Here is a 24,316-nt window from a genome sequence, read left to right on the forward strand (position 1 = left end):
ATATATATATATATATATATATACATATATATATATATATATATATATATATATATATATATATATATATATATATATATATATATAAATCCAATACCAAAAACGTCCAGAAGATGCATGTACTACATTTATGATATCCAGTTTTGCTGCTAAGTGTTCCTGGAGCACAGCGTGCAGAAGCGGCTGGTACACCTAACCTTCTGCACCAGCTGCTAAAGGGGTAAGCCATCTCACCCTGTCTCCTCCAGCCATGCCCAGCTATGGTCGTGACATCTTCTCCAGAGTTCATGAACTGTGCCACTCCATGCCATTCCGTTCTCTCCATTATCCTTCTCTACAAACACAGTTTCATTTGTTCATTTTTTGATTTTTTTACACGTTTCTCTGTTGAACATGTAGAACTTCAGCACTGAATCAAAATCTATCTGGCGGCTTGACCAAGAAACGAGAGGAGGAGGTACACGATTTCCTAAGACCCCCCCCCCCTTCTTCTGATTGGCTAATACTGTTAGTTTCAGAGCGCTCCTTTTCTACCACTGGCTGAAACACGCAAGAGGGATTTCAATTATTTTTTTTTATTTTATTTATATTTTATATTCAAGAGTTTTTTGGGTTTTTTTCCCTACGGGCAATCGCTATGAGCCGGAAATCTGGAATACTTAAATCCCTGCTGGAGTGACCCCCTTTTGCATATTCTTTTACTCTGACTCCACCCTTTCACTGAATTACAGCGTCTGACCAGGAGAGGATGCTTCTCTTTAGATCTTAATGTCCACAAATCATGACTTAAAGAATATTTTAGTACAATATTGATGTTTAAAAAGGAATTGTAAGGGACCATCCAAGGACCCATCAAGTATAGTGTGGAAATGTTGAATGGCTACTATGGTACAGATCACATCCCCTTCACTTCAAGCCCAATACAAAAGCTCACTCTTGACCAATAAAAATATTGTTGCTGCCGTCCAGTAGCAACAACCCAGATGTGCAGAGAACATTATTTGGAAAACACAATTCGGAATTTAATTCTCAAAACTCAATCTAAAAAAAAAGAAAAAAGATCGAAAATGAAAAAAATACCAATAATTTCATGAAATACAATATTTTTTTTTGATGAAAAAGTTTTTTCTTCTAAGTTCTGTTAGTAAAACTTGTTCTTTGTTGCAACAACAATGAAAGAAAATTCAGTCCATAGATGACAGAAGATGTTATAAACATAATGCAGCCTGAATCAGTGCACAAAGATGACATTTTTCTCAAATTTCTTCTTTTTTTAATCTTTTTTTATATGCTAGCAATCTACTTTAATACAAAGAGACAAAGTTTTCAGTGAACCACACACTTTCACTCAGTCTGACCATGCCTCACTTCTGACCCCTAGTGGCTAAATGCTGCATTCTCTGCATCCATTCTCACTCGCTCACCAACAGAGACCAGTGCAGTGCAGCGCAGCAGGCTTTTTGATGTGTTTGTAGAGATGATTAGATTGTTCCTGCAGCAAGTTTAAAAGGGAGATTTAAACACAGCTGGAAAAAATATACACATTATCTAGAGAAAAAGATGATTAGTGTGGGTTTCACTCAGACAAGAGGTCAAATAAGTCTTTAATTTTCAAGAAATAAAACTGACTGTGACAGACTATTTGGTCAATAAGGGTCTGCTTTTAGTCTTTAAAAATAAACCATATCACAAACAGTAACTGGACAGAAGGACCAATGAGCATCTGCTGTGGACGACGGGACAGATGAACATTAGCAGAGAACATGTGATTCAGAGGGAGCACAGGGAGAACCAGGCAGGAGGAGGGAGGACCGTCACTGATGTGACAGGCCTCCTTGGGATATAGCACCCATCATTAAAGATGACATCAGAGCAGGGAGGGTCTTCCACAGGAGGTAGATGACTCCATGATGCTGGAGAGCAGCTTGGTATAAAAACCTTGAGCCCAGCGTGTTGGGAAGCAGCAGCTGCCACTCACACTGGCAGACCGACTCTACATCTAAGGATATACGAGGACCGCGCCGGGTCAGCAGCCTCCTGACCCGCAGCCCCCGCCCCACGCATTGTTTCTTTGGAGCGCACACCTTCACGGTAAGTTTGGCTTTAAGTTTGGGGGTCATTGCATGATGGAGAGGAGACTGTGAGCTGCAGGCAGGCTGTGGATCAGATAATGGTAAAGAGCTGATGGTTGCAGGTAGACTTAGATTTGATGAACTTTTTGTTTAACAGATGGACAAGCATCACTTTTGCATCATGTGGGCTCAGTATCCTCTTTCTGTTGGTTTCCAGTGGCAAAATGAGACGTTCATGTTTATACAGTCCATTTAGACATTTTTTCGTTTTTTGCAAAAGCTTCTTACTTTTAAATTCACTTTCTTTGCTCTACAGAAAGTGATTCAATGACTTTTTCCATGTTGATGTAGCAGAGACAAGCACGCCTCTTTTTCTAACTCAGATGTTCTTATGTGCAGGTTTCGCTTCACATGATGGACCTGCGAGTAACATCCGTCCTTTTCGTCCTCCTGGCCTTGGCCGAGGGAACCCCTGAGAGGTACTATGCATCAAAAGTGTCCAAGGTCCCCTATCCCGTCAAGAGTCACAGTAAGTTACCTTTTTTTTATTCTCCCCGTCACACTTTAATGATTTTATCACACTGTGGTGCTGGGAGCATTTTTCTGGAGGTGGATTTATTGCTACAATCAGCAGCTGGAATTAAAAGGAAACTTTGCGGGTGAATCCATGATGGATCCCGTCTTTGTTCCGTCATAAAAATATGAACCATTTAAAATACAAAGTTAGAGCTAGGTAGAGTTTCTGTGGTAAAATGTCTCTACCAAACATAGAGATTATATAAATTGTCCTAAATATGTCTTTACAAATGTCCTTAAGTTCACTGTTCACCCTCCCTAAAGGCATCAATAGTCCATGAGGTCTTAACCATCAGCCCAGGAAAGAAGAACCCACCAATCAGTTCTGCCACATTAATGACATTTCAACCTTTAAGTCTAATTTATCCTCCAACTTCTCCTAATTTTCTAAATGACATGAAAATACATAGAAGTTCTCAGTTAGCTGTTAAATCAAATCATTATCCTTATTAATGCCATCACCCTTAGCACTATTAGCTCCAGAAATACACCTTTTATTCACACCCAGGCAGACTGTTTTCTCTTATGCGTCAGTGCCGCCCTACTTCATTAAGGCCCATCTAGTGGATCAACTGTTTCCTTTTACACCTGTTAGTTGATGTAATAAAAAAGAGCCTGTGTGCTCTAAATCACAAGGGGTGGAAGGGAGCTGTCATATTTGTGCAAAGTAATGACATAAAGAAGCAGAGGTTGCCATGATGCCACTTCTTCTTGGATGCCCGATAGATTTAATGACCCAAGTTAACGATATAAACGTCGCTGTCAGCGTTTACAGAGCTGTTGATGTGGTTTGCCTTCAGGCCTCCTTAAAAATACATAAAACTTGAAATAAAAAGTGAGGGCTGGGATTCAACAAGTCTACAAAACAGATGCAGGCCTGCCCCACCCAAAATCCTCAGGGTGTCCCACAACACCCCAAAGGGAGATAGAGGTAGGAAAGAAATGCTTCTGAGGAGCTTTACCCCACAGAGAGTATTTATCCAACCTGCAGAAAAAATACTAAACAGGATTCACAGTAACTTTTTTAAATCAGCTGAGCTTCAAGAAAGGGGCTGGAGAGTGAAAGGGACAGTGAAGGTCTGAGTCCATCACCTTCACTTTGTGGTATCACTGACTGCCAAGAGGTCCGTTCCTGGCATAAACATCTCCTGTCAGGCAGCAGCCGCCATGTGGCTAGAAAATGACATGTTTTCCTCCCTAAACACCATTTCAGAAGACAAACCTGAGACGTTTACCAGAACTTCAAACCATTTCCTTCTGCCAATCACCACTTATTGATAAACACGACATCTTCTAAGATCTCATGGAGGCAGACGCTAACCTATCCAGAATAACAAACTTCACAAAGCTCATTACTTTGGCGGATTTAAAGCCAAGGCCAGACATCTTTTTTTTTTTTTTTCTGTCAAAAAAACAGCCAACAGCTACACCAGACTTCCTGAACTCCGGCCCTTGAGGTCAGACGTCCACATTTTAGATGACTCTCTGTTTCCACACTCAAACCAAATGACTGAATGACCTCCTCATTATGCACTCAGAGTCCTGCTAATGACCCAATTAATTGGTACAGCTGTGTTGAACTAGAGACTCATTTAAAAGGTGCAGGACTTTAGACCAATTGAGAAAATGCCTGATCTAAACCCTTTCCACAGCAACCATTTATATTTGATATGCCTTGAATTTAAAGCAATAGGTTAATAAAGACTTGGGCTACCTAATTAGGAACTGAGCTCCTATGATAAAACATTTAATTGAATAATAACAATACCTGCTATTTTATGGTTACCAGTTTTAGAATAAACAGATTAGAGAAAGATATTAGTTGTATTAATTCAACATAGAGCACAGCTGACACTGACTGGAAGGAATATTTACAACATTTTGAGTGCAGAGTCAAGATATTGAAGGGTTTGGAGGTGCAACGGACAGGAACTGGTGAGCTGGATGCTGTCTCCAGAGCAACGTTCCTCTAAAGGTTATGGTACGAGGAAGAAAAACCCTGCTGTCCCCACAACCCTATCCACCATCATATGGAGCAATATTTAACTCCCGCTCCACCGGGTTATGGTGGGGAACAATGCCATAGATGCAGTTATAGACAGAGAAGGAGAGATTTACATCTTTCTCTGAAAAGGCAAAGGCTGCTTTAGAGCCAGACACCAAAATAACTAAGTTGGTGGCTCCTCACAGAGTGGTTGATGCTGCTTTCAATCTTGTTTGCTTGTTTTGATTTTATTTGGTAGAAAAATCCCAACATGTATTTTTCAAAGGATGAAAATAAAACAGCAAGGATTGGTGAAATCACCCCATCTGCACTGCAACACCAGACTAACATGTTGTCTGCTTTTTTTAAGGTGTTGCAGGACCTCAAGGTCCTCCAGGACCCCCAGGTGAACCAGGACCAATGGGACCACCTGGACCTCCCGGAGAAATGGGTATGGGACATACAGGACCAAGAGGCCCACCGGGAACACCTGGAGCCCCTGGCCACTCTCAGGCAGGCAAACCTGGTATCCCAGGTGCTCCAGGAAAACCAGGAAGCCCTGGTAAACCTGGTGATAGAGGTGCAAATGGTGCAACTGGACCAATGGGACCAAGAGGTGCACCCGGTACACCTGGAACCCCTGGACCTGCTGGGCTGTCAGCTACGGGAAAACCTGGACCAGCAGGGCTTCCAGGTCCAATGGGTCATAGAGGAGAGCCCGGTTTGAAGGGTCATCCTGGTATTCCTGGTCTTCCAGGCCCAAAAGGAGAGAGAGGTATTGGTGTTCCTGGGGTGCAGGGTCCGTCGGGTCCAACTGGGCCAATGGGCCCATCTGGTATGCCTGGCAAGCCTGGAATTGGCAAGCCCGGTGCCACTGGCTATCCCGGAGAACCTGGTAAGAGTGGAAATCCAGGAAGAGATGGGGCTCCTGGGCCAATGGGTATGCCAGGTCCTAAGGGTCACACTGGCCCACCAGGTGTAGGAGCACCAGGGAAACCAGGCCAGAATGGTACCCCAGGTACACCAGGGCCAATGGGGGCTAAGGGTCCACAGGGACCCGCTGGTCAGCCAGGCTCTCCTGGAATGCCAGGTGTTGGAAAAACAGGTGAGCCTGGAATACCAGGATCCAGAGGATCTCCAGGAACCCCAGGAACCACTGGTCAGAAAGGAGAGCCAGGCCCAACTGGATTTACCGGTCAACCTGGTGCTCCTGGTCCAATAGGTCCAGCTGGTCCTCAGGGTTCAAGAGGATTTATGGGTGAGACAGGCCCAGTAGGACCCAAAGGTGATATTGGTATGGTAGGCGCACCAGGCCCAAGAGGATCCAAGGGTGAGCAGGGAGCACAAGGCTTCACTGGGAAACCAGGTGTTCCAGGTGCAGTAGGTCCCCCAGGCATTCCAGGTCACAATGGAGCTCAGGGTCCTAAGGGTTCACAAGGCCATGCTGGCTCTCCAGGAAGTCCAGGTGCAAATGGTCTCCCTGGACATAAGGGTCACACAGGTCCCCCAGGAGCACCAGGTAAAAGCGGTGAACCTGGAATGCCAGGAGCTCCAGGGCAAGTTGGCCCTCCTGGTCCATCAGGTCCCCCTGGACTTAAGGGCCACCAAGGTCCCCCAGGTCCACCTGGTCCAGCAGGCCTCACATCTAAGGGAGTTTCTGGTCCCATGGGTCCCCCAGGACCCCCAGGACAGAAAGGTCATGATGGTCGCCCCGGCCCTGCTGGCCCTCCTGGTCCACCTGGTCCCCCAGGAGAGGTAGTCTACCACCATGAAAAGAGTATGCCAATCAAATCCCATGAGGTTGTGATGCCTCATGAAGTGATGAAGGCTCCCATGTCTGCCTTCAGTGCTGTGCTGACCATGGCCTACCCCCCTGCTGGAACCCCTATTCAGTTCAACCAGATTCTTTACAATGGAGAGAACCACTATGACCCCCACAGTGGTGTGTTCACCTGTCAGGTTCCAGGCCTTTACTACTTTAGCTTCCACATGCACGTCAATGGTGCCAATGCTTTGGTGGCCCTCTACAGGAACGAAGAGCCTATGGTTTTCATCTATGATGAATACAACAAGGGCTTCCTGGATCAGATGGCAGGCAGCGCCGTTCTTATGCTGCACCCAGGCGACAGAGTCTTCATCCAAGTCCCAGACGAGGAGAGCAATGGTATCTTTGCTGCAGACAATGTTCATTGTGGGTTCTCTGGGTTCTTAATTGCCTCAACGTGATTTAATTAATCTCTATAAACCTCAAAACCTTATAAAAAAAAAAAAGACCCAACATTGACCTGTTCATAGGAACAGATCAGTTTACACAATAAAAAAAAAAAGATTGTGAATCTGTATGACAATTTAACAACCTCAAGTTTCAAGGGTGTAAAAATACTCAAACTGAGATACAACCCCCCACCCCACCCCCCCTCATTCGCTTTGTGTTTTAGCTGTAAAACGAAAAACAAAGAAATGATTTTGGAAGATTTCAAAGTGGTGCTCTACAATCTCCTGGAATGGCGACACCATATATGGTGCCCGCTTTGTTTGTGTTTGTTTGCTTGTTGTTTTTTTTGTTGTTGTTTTTTTTTTTTTAAATCCATGTCTGTTTGAGGGTTTCCTTTAAATTTTCAAAGACAAAAATATGCAAAACCGATGTTTCACACGTTACAAGAGATCAGCACACTTACACCAGCACTGTGACTACGAGCAGAACATCGGAGGAGAATTTCAAACGGCTTTTTTTGTAACTATGTCCCATTGGATGTGTTAAGTTATGTACCACTCACTGAAAAAAAAAACATGGAATAAAAGTTCGACTTTGAAAAATATCTTTCAGTTTGTCTGATCTTTCAAAGTAATGAATCGGTGCGGTCAGTGTGACATACCTTTAAATGCTGAAGTATTGTAGTTATGGTCGATGGCAGCCACCATGTCTTTCCAAAAGTCAGAGTTCACCTCGTTTCCACGCTGTTAAACCAGGAAAAACATGCTTTAATGTTAAAAAAATGTACCTTTAAATTTAAACCCCTACAATATTACAAAGATATTACCTTGTGCAACATGTCCACAACTTTTCCACAGAGCAGAGCCCCCGGCAGATCAAAGTAATTGTCATAGAAGTAGTATTTAGCTGCAGATATACACAAATTACAGTGAATGGAGGAATAATTAAAAACAGAGAATGAAAAGCAAACACTGATTTTTAAATCATTCCCACCTGATCTTGTGAAGGAGGTATTTAAGCTGTCGAAGTGCTTCCACTCCCGTTGTGGCCCGTAATGTTTGATGATTTCCTCTGTGCTGAGGTTGTTGGTTCCATGTGTTGCTCTGTTCAAGCACAAAACAAAATTAAAAACAAAATCCACAACTGCTTAAAAAAAAATAAACTAAAAGCTTCCAACTCAGTGTAGATTTTATGACGAATGGGCATACCGTAGTACAGTTCCATCTTCAGCCAATTTCACAATGTTTCCGTCCTCGAGATCCACCACTAATCCTTTAAAACTGGGGAAAAATGGACATTTAAAAACATGATGGGGCTCAGATTGAAGGCTTCAGCACAAGGTATATGTGAGCAAACACTGTTCTTCACAGTTCTTTTGACATTCACAGTTCTTTTGAGGACCAGAATGTTCACATTTTGGACAAAGAGGACAGTTGGTTTAAGAGTGGAGTGAACGAAGCCATGTATGTTAAGAAAGAAAAAAAACAACCTTAAACAGAGAGGGGGTGAACTCAGATTTCAGCTTTCAAAAACCTACAATGAAGCTATTGAGTTGATTCCTTCCTGCCATCATCGGAACCCCCACCCCTTTACAGGGGAACCTTTAACGACCCCATTTCAGAGACATAGACAGGTATGGAGCATTGCAGGCTAACAAACAAGCCAAACAACCCCCATTCATCTGTTTCAATTTACATGTTTTTAAAGCAAAAACAAGGCTTTGTTGGGCTACTGGATAAAAACTGGAACTCAACGCTATTTCTGACATTTTTAATTGAAAAAGCTTCATGGATGGGAAGAGAAACGTCTTCAAACTTGGTAACAAAGTCCAGTGGATTGTTTTTTTTACCTTTTGGTAATGACTATAGGCTGATTTATACGTCTGGGTGTGTGTCGCAGTTAACGCTTTTTCTTTGTTCAACAGTGGTTTTAATGCAGTAAACAGTTTTCTGTTCAACCGATCAGGCAACCACTAGAGAGTTTGTCATTTTAATTCCTAACATTCCAGCATTGTGTTCCAGTCTTTGAAATCCTTCAAAATAAGAGCATACTAAATTACCTGCCCTCTGTTCTTGGAATAAAACAAAACAAAGGTTGAAAACATAAATGGTACTGGCAGAATATTTCTTTTTCCTGTATAACCAGGAGTCTGGATGCTGGAACTGCTGGGGCTTCAGTCTGCAGAGGCCCAGTTTTCCGTGAGCTGGTTTTGTAAATCCCGCAGCGTTTCAGTGAGACGTTTGGGCTGAACTCTCATTCAGGCTCTGCCTCAGTAAGAGTTTTTAACCCAGATGCCTTTAATGATGAAACTGAGATTTGAATGTGTGCTAATTGTGCAGACCGACCCCAACACAACGCGGGGTATATCGCTAACCTACCTAGCTGTACAGCATCTGAAGGGATGCATTGGTTATAGATTAGATTATAGATTTCTACATTTAATTAGGAAGCGTTTGCATATTGTTGCTGCAACATAAAGAAACTGAATTACAATTAATATAATATTCACATTTACCAAGAAACTTTTTTTTTTTTGCTTTAATTATTTTAATTGAAAGAAATACTTTAAATATATCAATAGATGTGATGAATCTGTTTATAATCAGAGTTTTTGTTTTGCAATGTAATGCAAATTTAAATAAATTCCCTTTTGAAGGATATTCTTCCAACTGGAATGCTCCTGTAGTCTTGGAATCTCGAAGGCCGGTCTTCCATCTTTCTGTGGCGCGTCCCCCCTGCTAGCTAAAAACCTCCTGCAGCTGCAGACCTACCAGAAGTCCCAGGTAGCAGGAGTCAGGTTCAGGAGGTCTCGGTCGTATCCCTTATGCTCCACCAGATAGCGGGCGAAGCTCTCATAGATAAGCTGTAAAACACAGTGAGCATGAAGTCAGACACCAGATTGCCCAACACAGCATGGAATCTACCATTAGGCAATACTAGGTAGTTCCCTAGGGCCCCAAGTCCCCGGGGGCCCCATAACACTCTGTTTAAAAGCATGGTTATTACAGCTGTTCCTTATTTGTGCACATTAAGTAAGTTTTTGATTAAAATATTTTCACTAAAATGCATCAGAACGCTGATAATATTAAATGTATCTCAGCCCCCCCCTCAGTGTCCGCCATATTGGATCAGTCCATTTGCTGCACATGTTCAGAAAGGTCCAAACAGACAGCAGCAAACCATTTGAAAACAAATGATGCAAAGAGCAGTGTTGCCAACTTAGCGCTTTAGTCGCTATATTTAGCCACTTTTCAGACCCCTCTAGCACTTTGATTTCTAAAAAGCTTCTAGCCCAAAATATAGTGACTTTTTTCTGCTACTGGAGACTTTGGCGCCAACATCTAAAAGCAGCGAACTCTGCTCTCCAGAGCAAGTAGATTGGTAACCCCGCCTCCTGCTCTCCTCTATCTTGTCTGCTGTCATGATTCATGCAGCTATTATTTCATCCAAATGAAAAATGGAGAACAGATAAGCAGATCATGGCTTGTCTACAGTGAAAAGAAGGACTGGGTTATTTACTTTGGCCTTTTTGGAAACACAGGAAGGAGCAATCAGCTAAGTGAGCTTAGTGCTTGGAAAAAATCTTTCATTCCTTTAGAGACAGCATGAAAAGTCAGCTGAGTACAAAACATAGAGAGGAAAACAAGAAGAAAAGGGACAAGAAGAGAGGGACACAACCTAGAACAGATAATGGATGTCTATTCTATTAACATTTCTCTATCTGTAGAATGGGTCTGTTTTATGTCTTCTCCATTCAGAGGGCCCCCTACCTGTCTTTGCCTAGGGCCCCACATTTCCTAAATCCGCCCCTGTTGATCTGTCATCATATCAGAGGGAAATCTTTATTTGTTGTCATTACTGGCTTCCTACAGCCTGACCAACAGGACTTGTGTCTGTATTGGAGCGTCGGCCTGGTTCAGATGCAGGCCAGAAACAGGAGCCGCGCTCCGCCAGCTGTTCTCTCTGGGAGCAGGAAGATGTCAGCAGGAGCATCGGGCTCCAGCTCGGCCTCAGGGGGATCCAGCCGCGCGCTACAGCAGCGCATCCACCGACGCCCCAACCTGTGAGTCACGCGGAGTGACTGCAGGGCAGCCGCACACATCAAAGGGCATAGCGCTCTCAGCAGCGTGCCCTCTCCTGGCACGCGCCAGAGCAGGCTGAAGCTGTCTGTGGCTCCACGCGCAGGGACAGCTCGAACCTTCACGGCCACCGTCCGGTTATGTACCTGAGGAGCGACACTCACCCTGGACGTCTCCTTCAGACGGTAGCGGCACAGCGTGTGGTCCAGATCAAAGCCGATGACGTCGCAGTCGGACAGGCTGAAGAACTCGGACATCTTCGCGGTGCTGAGGCTGGCTTTAAGTTGCGCGCGTGGGAGAAAGACGGGGAGACGCGCTCGAGGGCTGAAAGTCGCGCGCGGATTGTGCAGCTCCCCGGTCTGTGACGGTGACTGACAGGTAGGGGGGCGGTTCCGGCTCCGCTCGGCCTCTGTTCGGGGAGACCCGCTGAAACAAACGCTGCTCCGGATCCCTGCTAAGCTCCGCTGTCTGATGGCTGGAAGCTTCACGGCAAAGTTCTGCAAATGGAAGCAAAAAGTTGGACTCCTTGTCCGCCAGGAGATGGCAGCAGAGAGCAGACAGCCTGCAACACTTCCGGATGTAGCCGTAACATCTGGAGTAGGAGCTCCACAGAAAAAAACATTTAGAGTGCGCTTAGTGACGAAAGCTGGACTGACTTATTGGCAGGGATAACAAGATTAATAGTAACACTTTTTAGGAGAAACAAAACACCGCAAACAAAATATCCCATGTTTTTAAAACTTTTATTTAAATTCATATAGCATAACTCACTATATTATTTGGAAAATACTTTTAAGTGTTTTTTTTTTTTTTAGCTTTTTCAAGTTTTGTGTAATCACCATATACAGTAATTAAATTCTGATTTAGTTGAAGTGTGTTTATGTTCATGTTAATTTGATGATTATAGCTTAAAGACAATAAAAATACCTAAATTGAGTTTCTAATAGAAATGAAAGATCCAGACCCAAACTGATCATCCTGTGGTTCTGATGATCTGTTAGTTAATTCCTAGTTAACCACATGCATTCTGATGGTGTTAAACTAAATAAAGTACAGCGACTGCTTTGGGCCGCTGTTTGTAAAGTTAAGCAATCAAAAATTAGCAGCAATATTTATGGTTATTTAGTGCGTTTTAAGAGAAAAATAAGGAGTTTTTTTTCCCAATTCATTTTTTTCACTATGTAATTCATTCATTTATAAAAACCTTAATTTGTTAAATAAATATTTAGGTTCAAACTAAATATTTAGATTTTAAAATAAATATTTAGCTCCAAACTAGAAATTTAGTTTGCAAATTAAATATGAAGGTTGTTAAATAAATATTTAGGTTGCAAACTAAATGTTTAGTTTGTTAAATAAATATTTAGGTCAAACAAAATATTAAGTTAAATAAATATTTAGTTTGCAAACTAAACATTTAGCTCCAAACAAAATATTTAGTTTATTAAATAAATATTTAGATTTTTTTGAATAAATATTTTGCTCCAAACTAAATATTTAGTTTGTTAAATAAATATTTAGGTCAAACAAAATATTAAGTTTGCAAACTAAATATTTAGCTCTGAACTAAATATTTACTTTGCAAATTAAATGTTTAGTTTGTTAAATAAATATTTAGGTCCCAATAAAATATTTAGTTTGCAAATTAAATATTTAGCTTTGTTTTTGTTTTTTTTAAATACATATTTAGCTCCAAACTAAATATGTAATTTGCAAACTAAATATTTAGCTCCGAACTAAAGATTTATTTAACAAAGTAAGGTTTTTATAAATGAATGAATGACATAGTTAAAAAATTACTTGGGAAAAAAAACAATCTCCTTATTTTTCTCTTAAAACACGCTAAATAACCATTAATATTGCTGCTAATTTTTGAGTGCTTAACTTTACAAACGGCGGCCCATAGACAGCATGTTGGTTAAAACAGATTTTAGTTCCTCTGATGGCTGAAAATGAAATGAGCATCTCCTGTCAGCAGTTGGACAGCGCTGCATACAGCTCTGCCAACTTCATATAACGCAGTGAAGCCACAGCAGCACATGATTGAACCCTGGATCTTAACTGATGTGGAACCTAGTTTACAAACCTGGTTCATCTGTTCTTTTATTCCTTTTTAATCTTCCTTTTATAAAATGAAATTTAACATTTTCAGCCAGAGGGTGATCAATCAGTTACATTAACTCATTCACCTTTATGAAAAAGGGGGAAAAAAACACCTTCAACAGTAGTTTTACTGCAATACAATTCTTATTCTTACTCAAATAAAGCTTCTGGTTCCTCTTCCCAACATGAGTGATGTCACCCAATGAAAATTTAAGGTGTGTTTCAACTATTTGGTTCTAAATATCATTCAAAGTTGTAATAAGTGCTGTAGATGAGACTCAGTTATAGGTTTGTTTGCTTTAGATGACAGTGAAGGTGTGTGTCTCTCACATGCATTATTGTTGAAAATTATTTTTTGTGCTCAATGATCTATCTGCTGATCCTGCTGTTTCATCTGAAATCAGTGAACTTACAGTAAATAAAGGGCGTACTGTATCTAGATAATGGAAGTAACTGCTATCATTTTTTGTATTTATTTTTTTATTTTTTTATTATTTTATTTTAGTAATAATTACTATTTATTTTATTTCAGTGCTTTAGTTAAGTATCTGCTATCCTAAGTATTTATATATATATATATATATATATATAATCTATATATATATACACACACATATATATATCTATATATATATATATATAGATATATATATATATATAATCTATATATATATATACACACACATACATAGATCTATCTATCTATCTATATATATATATATATATATATATATATATATATAGATAGATATATATATGTGTGTGTATATATATATATAGATTATATATATATATATATATATATATATATATATATATATATATATATATATATATATATATATATATATATATATATATATATATATATATATATATATATATATATATATATATATATATATATATATATATATATATATATATATATATATATATAGATCTATATATATAGATAGATCTATATATATAGATAGATAGATATATATATAGATCTATATATATAGATAGATAGATAGATATATTTATGAATTGATTAATTAATTAATGAATATGAATTTATTTCAGACTTTTTTTGAAAAATAAAAAATATTGAATCAACCAAATACAACCAAAAGAGCCTAGTTAACATCAACCAAACCAAACATCAATTTCCAAACAAACTAAATCACCTGAACATGAATAGAAACAAAACCCTCCACCCAATAAACCTGTCGGTATATACAACAGGTATATATATATGTCTTAAAGGGGGTACGAAGAACTTAACTCTAATTGCACTTAAATGAACTTAAAGTTAAGTAACATTCCTGTTAAACTTCTTTTTGTCCAATATTCACACATATTTTCCATATATATATATAAATATCTACTGAAATTGTTATGGATAACTGTTGTACATTTTATATTTGTTTTCTTTATATTTTTAACACTAGAGTTTGCATAACTTTATGTTCTGTGTGGCTGTACATCATTTTAAATAGTATGATCATTAGTACTTCATGTGTAAAAGAAATAAAATAAAGTACTTCAGTAAAAATATGATGAAGTACTTTTACTTCTTTATATTTTATTGTGCTACTCCACCCACCTCATCTGAAAACAGGACTCTAGATCAGTGAAAACAGGGTGCGATTCTTATACCCCTCAAATAATAAATGATATGATTTGATAAATTACATATAAAACAGCTTTAAATCCTCCCAATGTTGGTGCCTATAAATTGGAGAATTTCCAGTAGAAGTTCCAAATGCTGTTAAAAATGAACAATGATCAACTTATTTTTATAAATTTGTTTCATCTATTGTCTTCTATATTTTTACTTTTATTTTGGTAAAATCTAAAGTTCATTTTTTTTCCAAAGACATCCCTGTTATGAAACATCTATGGTGTAATGTCGACCTTTGTCCACGCGGTGGCGCTCGCGCTCCTTATGAAACCTCTGCTGTGATTTCCTGAAATCATTTTCTTTAGTGTTTTAAGTTATAAGACATGTAGGCCTATATTTAATATTTATATAATATATATCTATATGCATCTTAGTGGTGAATAGTGATAGAAAGAGAGCAGACTTCTGCCATAGCTGTGCTGTAAACAGATCACTCTGAACGTCTCACTTTATGTCCCATATCAGGAAACGAACAAAGTCCAGTTAATGTTTATTGCTCTTTCCAATTAATTGATGGGTTTATGGTTGGGATATAGATCTACGGTAAATAGAGTGTTTCCTTTTGGCTTATGTCCACAAGCATGCGGTTCAGAGAACTCATTAAAAGTTGGTTTCCTGCAAATAATTTCCTAAAAGAGCTTCAGCTGTGAGGGCCTTTCTATTGATCACTAATTTCATTTATGAGTCAAACAATGCAGCCACATTCTTAAAATGAAAAAGCTTTTCTGGAAATGCTTTTTCATTTGAAATATGGTAACGATTTGATTCCATAAAATATCAGCTGTGCTGCTGCCATCAACACCTTTGTTTATAGATGTTGGAGATCGGCCTGTTTTTCAGTGTATTCTTGCTTCTTTTATTGCAACAAGCATAATTGGTTTGGAGCTCGTCTGCCTGGCTGGGTGTTTCCTGGACGGGGCCGCTTGTGGAGCTGGTTCACAGTTGCCTTTTGTATCTATGCTTCGATTTCTATGTCTGCTTCTGTCTCCTTGAACCCCAGTCGGCCTCAGCAGATGGCCGCTCACACTGAGCCTGGTTCTGCTGGAGGTTTCTTTCTGTTAAAAGGGTGTTTTTTCTCTCCACTGTCGCTACAAGCATGCTTAAGCCGGGCATACACCGTATGTTCTTTGTCCCTTTTCAGGCCGATTCTCCAGTCGTTTGAGAACTTTTTTGACTGGGTCAGTTTCCGCCTCATTGTGCGTCCTGTAGTATACAGGGGGTAACGAGGGGCGACCACCTCCCGATCAGGAATCGTAAAGTCGGGAGAAAATCAAACATGTCTGAAATTCAGTCGGCCGACGTGAGGTTTTTCGGGACAAACCCTGCTGTTGAAGCAGAGCTACGAGCCGATTAATTAGAACCTCGAGCATCGGGCCGCACAGTGTGAGAGCATACATCGTGAGCTGTGAACCCTGCGTTTTTTTCGTACATGTTGAACTGAAGCTTTGTGCAACAATTGAAAATATCACACAGTGTCTGCCCGGCTTAGTGTGAGGGATTGCTGAAGAGTCAATGAGTCGATGCAATCAGCTGGTTTTCCTTAGATAGAAAACTTTGAATCAATCTGACTGGATGATCTGGTGAACTGGAAAGTGCCTTGAGATGACATATGTTGTGAATTGGTGCTATATAGACTGAATTGCTTCAAAACAATAAAGCCGTGGAAATGATTACTAACAAATCGTGTCACTGACAAAACCTTGAAGAAAGAATAGAGAAGACAGCAGCTTAAAAAGAGGCCGGACTGCATTCCATAGATTGTAACCATACATTATCTCCTGCATTCCTCAGGAGACGCCATGACATCATGTTAACGTGACATTGTTCATGATAAAGAGCCGCAATCGCTCCAGTTTCACAACAGGATCCGCAGTCCTCGTTTTTCTAGTTTGAGTATCAGGTGTTGTGGGAGGGTCATGCTAATCCTAGCTATTAGCATGCTAAGATTAGAGTCACTTTGATCAAGATATAAGTTCTATAAAGGAGAAAGGACGGCTGGCCCAGGAGGAGGGAGACCATATAAACCAGTTTATGGTTCTGTGTTTCTGGTATTAAGCTTTACTTCCTGCCTGGAGGAACATTTTTACAACATTAAAAGAAATAAAAGATATATCTAAGATTAAAATGAGCTTTATTGAACATATCAGATTCAACCATGTTTGAAGTCAGACTTTGGAGTTTTAGGATGTTGAGAATTATCTACTTTATAGCCTTTCATATAAAAAAGAATAAGTCAAAATGTAATAAAAGTAAAAAAAAAAATACTTTAACACACAGATATCAGGAGGTTTAGTGTTGGGAGATTTGTTTGTTAATATTATATTATGAAAGGATTTATAAAAATAATGTACATCGAGTTAGCCGGGTGAAGATGAAAGTAAAGCTTTAAGAAGTGAAGAGCAGAAAATAAAACGGAAACAAGAGGATATAAAGTTTGTCAGATTAAATAATAAATTCAGAGAAAATCAATAATGTCAAAGAGTTTATACAGTAAAAATGTATTTATTTATTTTAGCCCTACTTCTCTTTTCCTAAGTGGTTACTCCACTCATCAGGCCGCCATTGGAAATAAGAACTTGTTTTTAATGACTTGTCTGTAAAAATAAAGGAAAAAAAAGTTTTTGTGTGGATTATGACTATTAAGACAAGAGTGGAGATTTTTTTTTCTTTTGAGAATAAATTCATGAAATTATTAGAATAAAATATTACGATTACAAGATAAAGTGGCAACATTATGAGAATTAGGAGAAACAAGTTGTATTTTATGAAAACTCTTACAAAGAGAAGTTTCCTCCCTAAAATGAGGAATAATCAGCATCACGTCAAGTTAGACTTTGGCATTTTTAACAAATAAGGAAATAAATAAATAAATTAATTAATTAATTAAATTAATTAAATAATTAAATAAATAAAAACAAAAAATAAAAATGATCTAGCCTGGCCCTAATACTCTGTCCTAGTTTATAAAAGAAAAAAATGCAAAGAAAAGGTTAAATGTGGACTTTAGCTCCTTATCTTCTCTACAGGAGGCTCTGACGTCAGGCCCCGCCCCATTCCTCAGCAGGTGATTTCTTCCACCTGTGTGAACCAGGAAGCCTCCCAGGTTAATCTGTCCTGCTTCCCATCAGAGCAGTTGGTCAAAGGTCACTGCTGTCCCTCATTGATTCTCTCTTTATGGCAGCAGGAGGAGGACAGTTTCCCTGTGACTGAGGAGCAGAGGAGCAGCAGGAGGAGGACAGTTTCCCTGTGACTGAGGAGCAGAGGAGCAGCAGGAGGAGGACAGTTTCCCTGTGACTGAGGAGCAGCAGGAGGACAGCTTCCCTGTGACTGAGGAGCAGAGGAGCAGCATGGGGAGCAAGGGGAAGTTCTCCTGCTGGGACAGAGTGGCTGCCTGCTGCTGCTGCTGCTGTAAAGCCTCCCAGCAGGCCGAGCAGGAGCGTCAGAGGAGTAAAGACATCACCATCATCCAGAACCAGGCGGTGGCCCCTAAGCTGGACTCGCAGGTGACCCAGCCCTCAGCCAGGCCCCTGCCCTCACCCCCGGGGTTCGTGGAGGGCACGCGCTACGTCGCGCTCTTTGATTACACGGCTCGCACCGCGGATGATCTGACCTTTAACACCGGGGATGTCCTGGAGGTCCTGGACTCCAGCACCGGGGAGTGGTGGATCGCCAGGGCCGTCACCGGGATCTCTGCCAACACAAAGGGATACATTCCTGCCAACTATGTGGCCCCTGTGGAGAGCATCGATGCTGAACCGTGAGTGTTTCCCTCAATAATCACTTCTGATGCTCTCAACTGTGATGAGGATGAAGGTTCCTGCGACAGTAACCCATGGTAACGCTAGAGGGCGCTGTTTGTGAGCTCTGTCTGAGCTGGGAATCAGGGGCCCCTGGAAAAGACAGGCAGGGGCCCCTCTGATAGGAGAAGACAACACTTAAAACAGACCAATTATAGAGAAATGTTAACCCTTTATAGGGGAAGTTGCTGTTTCTAATCACCTTACAGATGCAGATTTTTTCCAAGCATTAAGCTCACTTAGCTGATTGCTCCTTCCTGTGTTTCCAAAAAGGCCAAAGTAAATAACCCAGTCCTTCTTTTCACTGTAGACAAGCCATGATCTGCTTCTCTGTTCTCCATTTTTCATTTGGATGAAATAATAGCTGCATGAATCATGACAGCAGACAAGATAGAGGAGAGCAGGAGGCGGGGTTACCAATCTACTTGCTCTGGAGAGCAGAGTTCGCTGCTTTGAGATGTTGGCGCCAAAGTCTCCACTAGCAGAAAAAAGTAGCTAGATTTGGCGCTAGGAGCTTTTTTATAATCAAAGTGCTAGAGGGGTCTGAAAAGTGGCTAAATATAGTTTGCTGCTGTCAGTTTGGACCTTTCTGAACATGAGCAGCAAATGGACTGATCCAATATGGTGGACACTGAAGGGGGGGGCTGAGACACACTTAATATTATAAGAGTTCTGATGCATTTTAGAAAAAGATTTCTATCAAAATTATAAATGTGCACAAATAGGGAATAGTTGTATTAACTACAAATGTAAACAGAGCTTTATGGGGGCCCCCAGGAACTTGGGGCCCAAGGCAACTGCCTAGTATTGCCTAATGGTAAACCCCCCCCTCACCCCGCTGGTGTTCAACAAAGAATGTCAGATAGTGGAGTAAACTTGCGTTAGGTATCTGGAATGCCGGAACTGAAGCTTGAATTACTTCCTCTAAAGTCCAGTAATATTATGGCTGGTGGTCGTACCTCTGAATTAATAGATGCACCATTTTCCTGGAGGATAAAAAGCTCATAGTTTATTCCAGGGCTGACCAAAAGTTCAAATTAATCAATCAAAATCCCAATGAACAAAGGATAACAATAGATTTCAACGTTTATAAAAACATCAATAGGTGAATTTTTCAAAGATTAATATTTATGCCCAGAAACTGAGGAGAGATCAGTGTTTTTTATTACACAGGATAGGTATGTGTCCTTAAATAAGAACCTGATAAATCGCTTGAAAAAGGTTGACTTTGTTACAGTAAAATTAACAGTTATTCACAATCGATACTTTTGTGCCATATATATTTCAATATTTCCAAAGAAATCATGAAGCATCTATTGATATTAAAGCTTAATACCCTTATCTGGGGAACGATGCATGCACTTGATTAGATGGTTTTGGAGCGTGGCGCCAGTGCCACAGTAGTCCTGCATCCTGTTATGGGCCCTCATGATGGATTTTACACATTTATTTCTGATGATGATAAACTGGCACAGAAACTGTAACTATTCGGTTTCTTGGAAAAATGTGAGAATTTACCTTTAGACTTTACTTAAATAATAATTTTAAAATTAAGATGTTAAACTTTTAGCTTTAGCAGGATTGAGATTACGGTTCTCATCTGCTAGATCAGGGGTCTCTACCCTGCACCTTATGCAGCAATTATGTCACATGTTCTATTTTAAAATTCGCTGCTGATGGAGGGGAAAAAAAACCCACGCTTTTCCCACCCTGGCCATGATCTAAAACCACCACCATTCTGCTGTCATTTTACTGAAACCAAAAACTATTTCCATTCAGTAACAATTGATGATGTCATTTAGATCAGATCTGGTTCCAGCAGCTGATGTGTGGACGGCAGGTCAGGTTGGTTTAGTAGTGACGACACATCACCTCTCTTACTGGAAGGCCATTCTCACTGTGAAGCTGAGGAAATAAACAGAAAATAGGTCAAAGGTTAGAGCGAGGGGGGCCCAAAATTGACATTTTGACCATTAAAAATACAGGCAGAAGTAATTTTTCAGAAAATATGTGATACAATTATTTAATATTAAAGTAACTATATATATATATATATATATATAATCTCCCCGGCGCGTAGAACAGAAAAAGGGAAGATGACACCAAAGGCTTGAGAGATTTTATGGGTAAATATTAAAGATAAACTGAGGATGAGTCAGGAACAGATCCAGGAACAGAATTGCAGAAGAATGATGCCCATTCAGAGCCAGGTAAGAAGCAAGGCGTTTATCAATGGGATTTAATGTATTGCATCCGCTAGCTAGTGTAAGGGGGGAGCCAGCTGAGGCTGAGGGGGAGACGGGAGGACAGCACTGCAGGTCTCCCGTTGCACCTTCAGGGTCCGGGGGAGAGACGGCGTGTGTTTGAGGAGGAGACAGAGAGCCGACCGTACTGATAACGCTGTGCAGGTGGAGGGACTTTTCTGCCTGATGGGAGAGTCTGAGCACAGCAGCTCAGAGACAGATCACGCCACTGATTTCAATGATCCTGCATTATGGCCAACAAAAGTGACTGATTCTGATAGAGTGAATGTTTGTAATGGCAAAAAGGAAGCCTTTCTTAGAGATGGCAAATGAACTGCCAGTAGATTCAGAGGGCCCCAAAAAGACTGTCCCGGGCCCTAGAAAAGCTGTCAGCTGGTTAGAGGGAAGACCATTTTATTGGTACCGCATAATTCAGTAGGTGGACTATTCTAAGTGCTTTACATCCATTAGATAATAAAATAGAAGAAAAATAAAAGCCAAAACATTTGTAAAACAACTGGACTAGAAAAGAGAATTTAAAAAAGAATAAAAGCCAGTAGAAGGGAAAAAGAGAGTTGAAGCTAACAGGAAGGCTTTTTAATTAGCCTGATTAAAATGCTAATATGTAAGGCTTTTTGTTAGTATACAGGTGCTGGTCATAAAATTAGAATATCATGAAAAAGTAGATTGATTTCAGTAATTCCATTTAAAAAGTGAAACTTGTATATTATATTCATACATTACATACAAACTCATATATTTCAGATGTTTATTTTGTTTAATTTTGATGATTACAAATGACAACAGATAAAAATCTCAAATTCATCATATCAGAAAATTAGAATATTGTGAAAAGGTTCAAAATTGATGGCCCCTGGTGCCACACTCTAATCAGCTAATTAACTCAAACCACCTGCAAAAGCCTTTAAATGGTCTTTCAGTCTAGTTCTATAGGCTACACAATCATGGGGAAGACTGCTGACTTGACAGTTGTCCAAAAGACGACCATCGACACCTTGCACAAGGAGGGCAAGACACAAAAGGTCATCGCTAAAGAGGCTGGCTGTTCACAGAGCTCAGTGTCCAAGCACATTAATAGAGAGGCGAAGGGAAGGAAAAGATGTGGTCGAAAAAAGTGTACAAGCAAGAGAGATAACCGCACCCTGGAGAGGATTGTGAAACAAAACCCCTTCAAAAATGTGGGGGAGATTCACAAAGAGTGGACTGCAGCTGGAGTGAGTGCTTCAAGAACCACCACACACAGACGTATGAAAGACATGGGTTTCTGCTGTCGCATTCCTTGTGTCAAGCCACTCTTGAACCACAGACAGCGTCAGAAGCGTCTTGCCTGGGCTAAAGAGAAACAGGACTGGACTGCTGGTGAGTGGTCCAAAGTCATGTTCTCTGATGAAAGTAAATTTTGCATTTCCTTTGGAAATCAAGGTCCCAGAGTCTGGAGGAAAAGAAGAGAGGCACTTCATCCACGTTGCTTGAAGTCCAGTGTAAAGTTTCCACAGTCAGTGATGGTTTGGGGTGCCATGTCATCTGCTGGTGTTGGTCCATTGTGTTTTCTGAGGTCCAGGGTCAACGCAGCCACATACCAGGAAGTTTTAGAGCACTTCATGCTTCCTGCAGCTGACCAACTTTTTGGAGATGCAGATTTCATTTTCCAACAGGACTTGGCACCTGCACACAGTGCCAAAGCTACCAGTACCTGGTTGAAGGACCATGGTATCCCTGTTCTTAATTGGCCAGCAAACTCTCCTGACCTTAACCCCATAGAAAATCTATGGGGTATTGTGAAGAAGAAGATGCAATACACCAGACCCAACAATTCAGAAGAGCTAAAAGCCACTATTAGAGCAACCTGGGCTATCATAACATCTGAGCGGTGCCACAGACTGATCGACTCCATGCCACGCCGCATTGCTGCAGTAATACAGGCCAAAGGAGGCCCAACTAAATACTGAGTGCTGTACATGCTCATACTTTTCATGTTCATACTTTCAGTTGGCCAACATTTCTATAAATCCTTTGTTTTTATTGGTCTTCAGTAATATTCTAATTTTCTGATATGATGAATTTGAGATTTTCATTTGTTGTCATTTGTAATCATCAAAATTAAACAAAATAAACATCTGAAATATATGAGTTTGTATGTAATGTATGAATATAATATACAAGTTTCACTTTTTAAATGGAATTACTGAAATCAATCTACTTTTTCATGATATTCTAATTTTATGACCAGCACCTGTATATATCATAGAAATGATTAGTTTCCACTTTTGTCGTTTTAAAGACTTTATATTATTGATGATCGAAAAACAAAAAGTTTTAACTGAGTTATTTTGATAAATATTAGCTTTAGATTCGCAAACCCTTGGAGTCCAGGACAAACTAAATCACTGCCACAGTGTGTGTGAATCAGGGTTTTATATTTATCTAAAAAATTGGATCATGTTTGTCAATTTTATATCTGTTGTGATGCCAGTAAAAGGCTATAAAATGTATTATCAGACCAGGAAGGTTTTTCTCACAGCCCAATCACTCCTCAGTAGAGTCAAACACACAGGATCGGATTAAAATCCTCTTCCTGGTGGATGCTGGACATTGAACTCCTCAGTAAAAAAGCTCCAGTCTTTTCTAGGGAACAGCTGGAATCAGGGTCAACTCCTGTTTGGTAGGGATCTAATGTAGCGACTGCAGCTTTACAGATGGAAATAAAAGCTCATAGGGAAGTCAAACAAAGAGAAGGGTTGCACCCTAAGCTACAGGTTGAACCACTTGTTTGCACCAAGCTATTATCTAGTTTATGCTGACTTCTTCACAAGAATAAAAGAGTTTTCTTGTTTGGTCCTGGCATGCAATAGATTAAACCTTTCCTCAGTAGCAAACCTGATTTACAGGCTGAACAAAAAGTTCCATGACTAAGACGCTGAGGTATGCCGCCATCGCACAGGCATCTCTGCTCACTGACTCAAGCAACCATTTCAGCTTTTCAGTCAGGCAGGAAATTAGACCTTCCCTCTGGTGACGACTTGACCTGCTTCTAGTCGGCTGTTGTTTTATCCGGTTCAAGGTGCTGGTGAAGATTCTCAGTCATCAAGGTCATAGTCATTCCAAAAAGAGTTAAAAAAAACACAATCTGCTGGACTTTGTTTCCAAGTTTGAAGACGTTTCACTTCCCATCCAGGAAGCTTTTTCAATTCAAAATGTCAGGAATAGTGTTGAGTCCGGTGGATTGTTTTAAACATTTTTTGGAATATCCGGATCAAGGTTTTGGAGACACATGTGGATGTTCATTGGGATCCAATGATTAGATTCTAATACCATGAGCTGCATTAGAAAACAACTGAAATATGAAGTATGAAACTGTGAGTTTTTTCTCTGGAGTTTAACCTAATGAACATGGTTAAAATGATCCCATTTTTACAAGGAAGGAAAGCCCCTGAGAAACAAACGTGTACTTATATGCTCCCAGTTAATAATTTATCAAATTCTTTTCCATCCATCATATTTTGTCCTGTAAACACATGGCCATAGTCTGGATTGTTAGAATGACAGATAAGTTATTT

The 24,316-nt window shown here is 40.2% G+C and overlaps 3 protein-coding genes across 3 annotated transcripts in view; 2 read left to right on the forward strand and 1 right to left on the reverse strand.

Annotated features, from left to right (window-relative positions):
* nt5dc1 (5'-nucleotidase domain containing 1) overlaps positions 1 to 11,468 on the reverse strand; it is a 103,200-nt gene extending 91,732 nt beyond the window's left edge. The window contains exons 1-6 of the mRNA XM_038271757.1: positions 11,091 to 11,468; positions 9,619 to 9,710; positions 8,056 to 8,127; positions 7,841 to 7,950; positions 7,674 to 7,753; positions 7,509 to 7,590 (exon numbers count right to left, since the gene is read on the reverse strand). Coding sequence (XP_038127685.1) covers positions 7,509 to 7,590; positions 7,674 to 7,753; positions 7,841 to 7,950; positions 8,056 to 8,127; positions 9,619 to 9,710; positions 11,091 to 11,183 — 529 coding nt within the window. The 5' untranslated portion in view covers positions 11,184 to 11,468. The remainder of the gene's footprint in view (positions 1 to 7,508; positions 7,591 to 7,673; positions 7,754 to 7,840; positions 7,951 to 8,055; positions 8,128 to 9,618; positions 9,711 to 11,090) is intronic.
* Positions 1,930 to 7,451, forward strand: col10a1b (collagen, type X, alpha 1b). The gene is made up of 3 exons (XM_038271756.1): positions 1,930 to 2,091; positions 2,472 to 2,601; positions 5,003 to 7,451. The coding sequence occupies exons 2-3, from the start codon at positions 2,484 to 2,486 to the stop codon at positions 6,856 to 6,858; spliced, it is 1,974 nt and encodes a 657-aa protein (XP_038127684.1). The 5' UTR covers positions 1,930 to 2,091; positions 2,472 to 2,483; the 3' UTR covers positions 6,859 to 7,451.
* Positions 11,469 to 17,788: 6,320 nt separating the features above from the next.
* Positions 17,789 to 24,316, forward strand: part of frk (fyn-related Src family tyrosine kinase) — a 29,190-nt gene continuing 22,662 nt past the window's right edge. Inside the window, exons 1-2 of the mRNA XM_038271759.1 lie at positions 17,789 to 17,953; positions 18,031 to 18,455. Of these exons, the coding sequence (XP_038127687.1) occupies positions 18,046 to 18,455 (410 nt within the window). The 5' untranslated portion in view covers positions 17,789 to 17,953; positions 18,031 to 18,045. The remainder of the gene's footprint in view (positions 17,954 to 18,030; positions 18,456 to 24,316) is intronic.

This window comes from Cyprinodon tularosa, unplaced genomic scaffold, assembly GCF_016077235.1.
Source record: "Cyprinodon tularosa strain WSP-4 unplaced genomic scaffold, ASM1607723v1 ctg809, whole genome shotgun sequence".
Classification (NCBI taxonomy): domain Eukaryota; kingdom Metazoa; phylum Chordata; class Actinopteri; order Cyprinodontiformes; family Cyprinodontidae; genus Cyprinodon; species Cyprinodon tularosa.

Excerpts from the sequence above, each read along its gene's own strand:
- col10a1b (XM_038271756.1), top strand. The coding sequence starts at position 2,484 with ATGATGGACCTGCGAGTAACATCCGTCCTTTTCGTCCTCCTGGCCTTG. Across the intron at positions 2,602-5,002 it reads CTATCCCGTCAAGAGTCACA|GTGTTGCAGGACCTCAAGGT; the intron begins GTAAGTTACCTT and ends GCTTTTTTTAAG.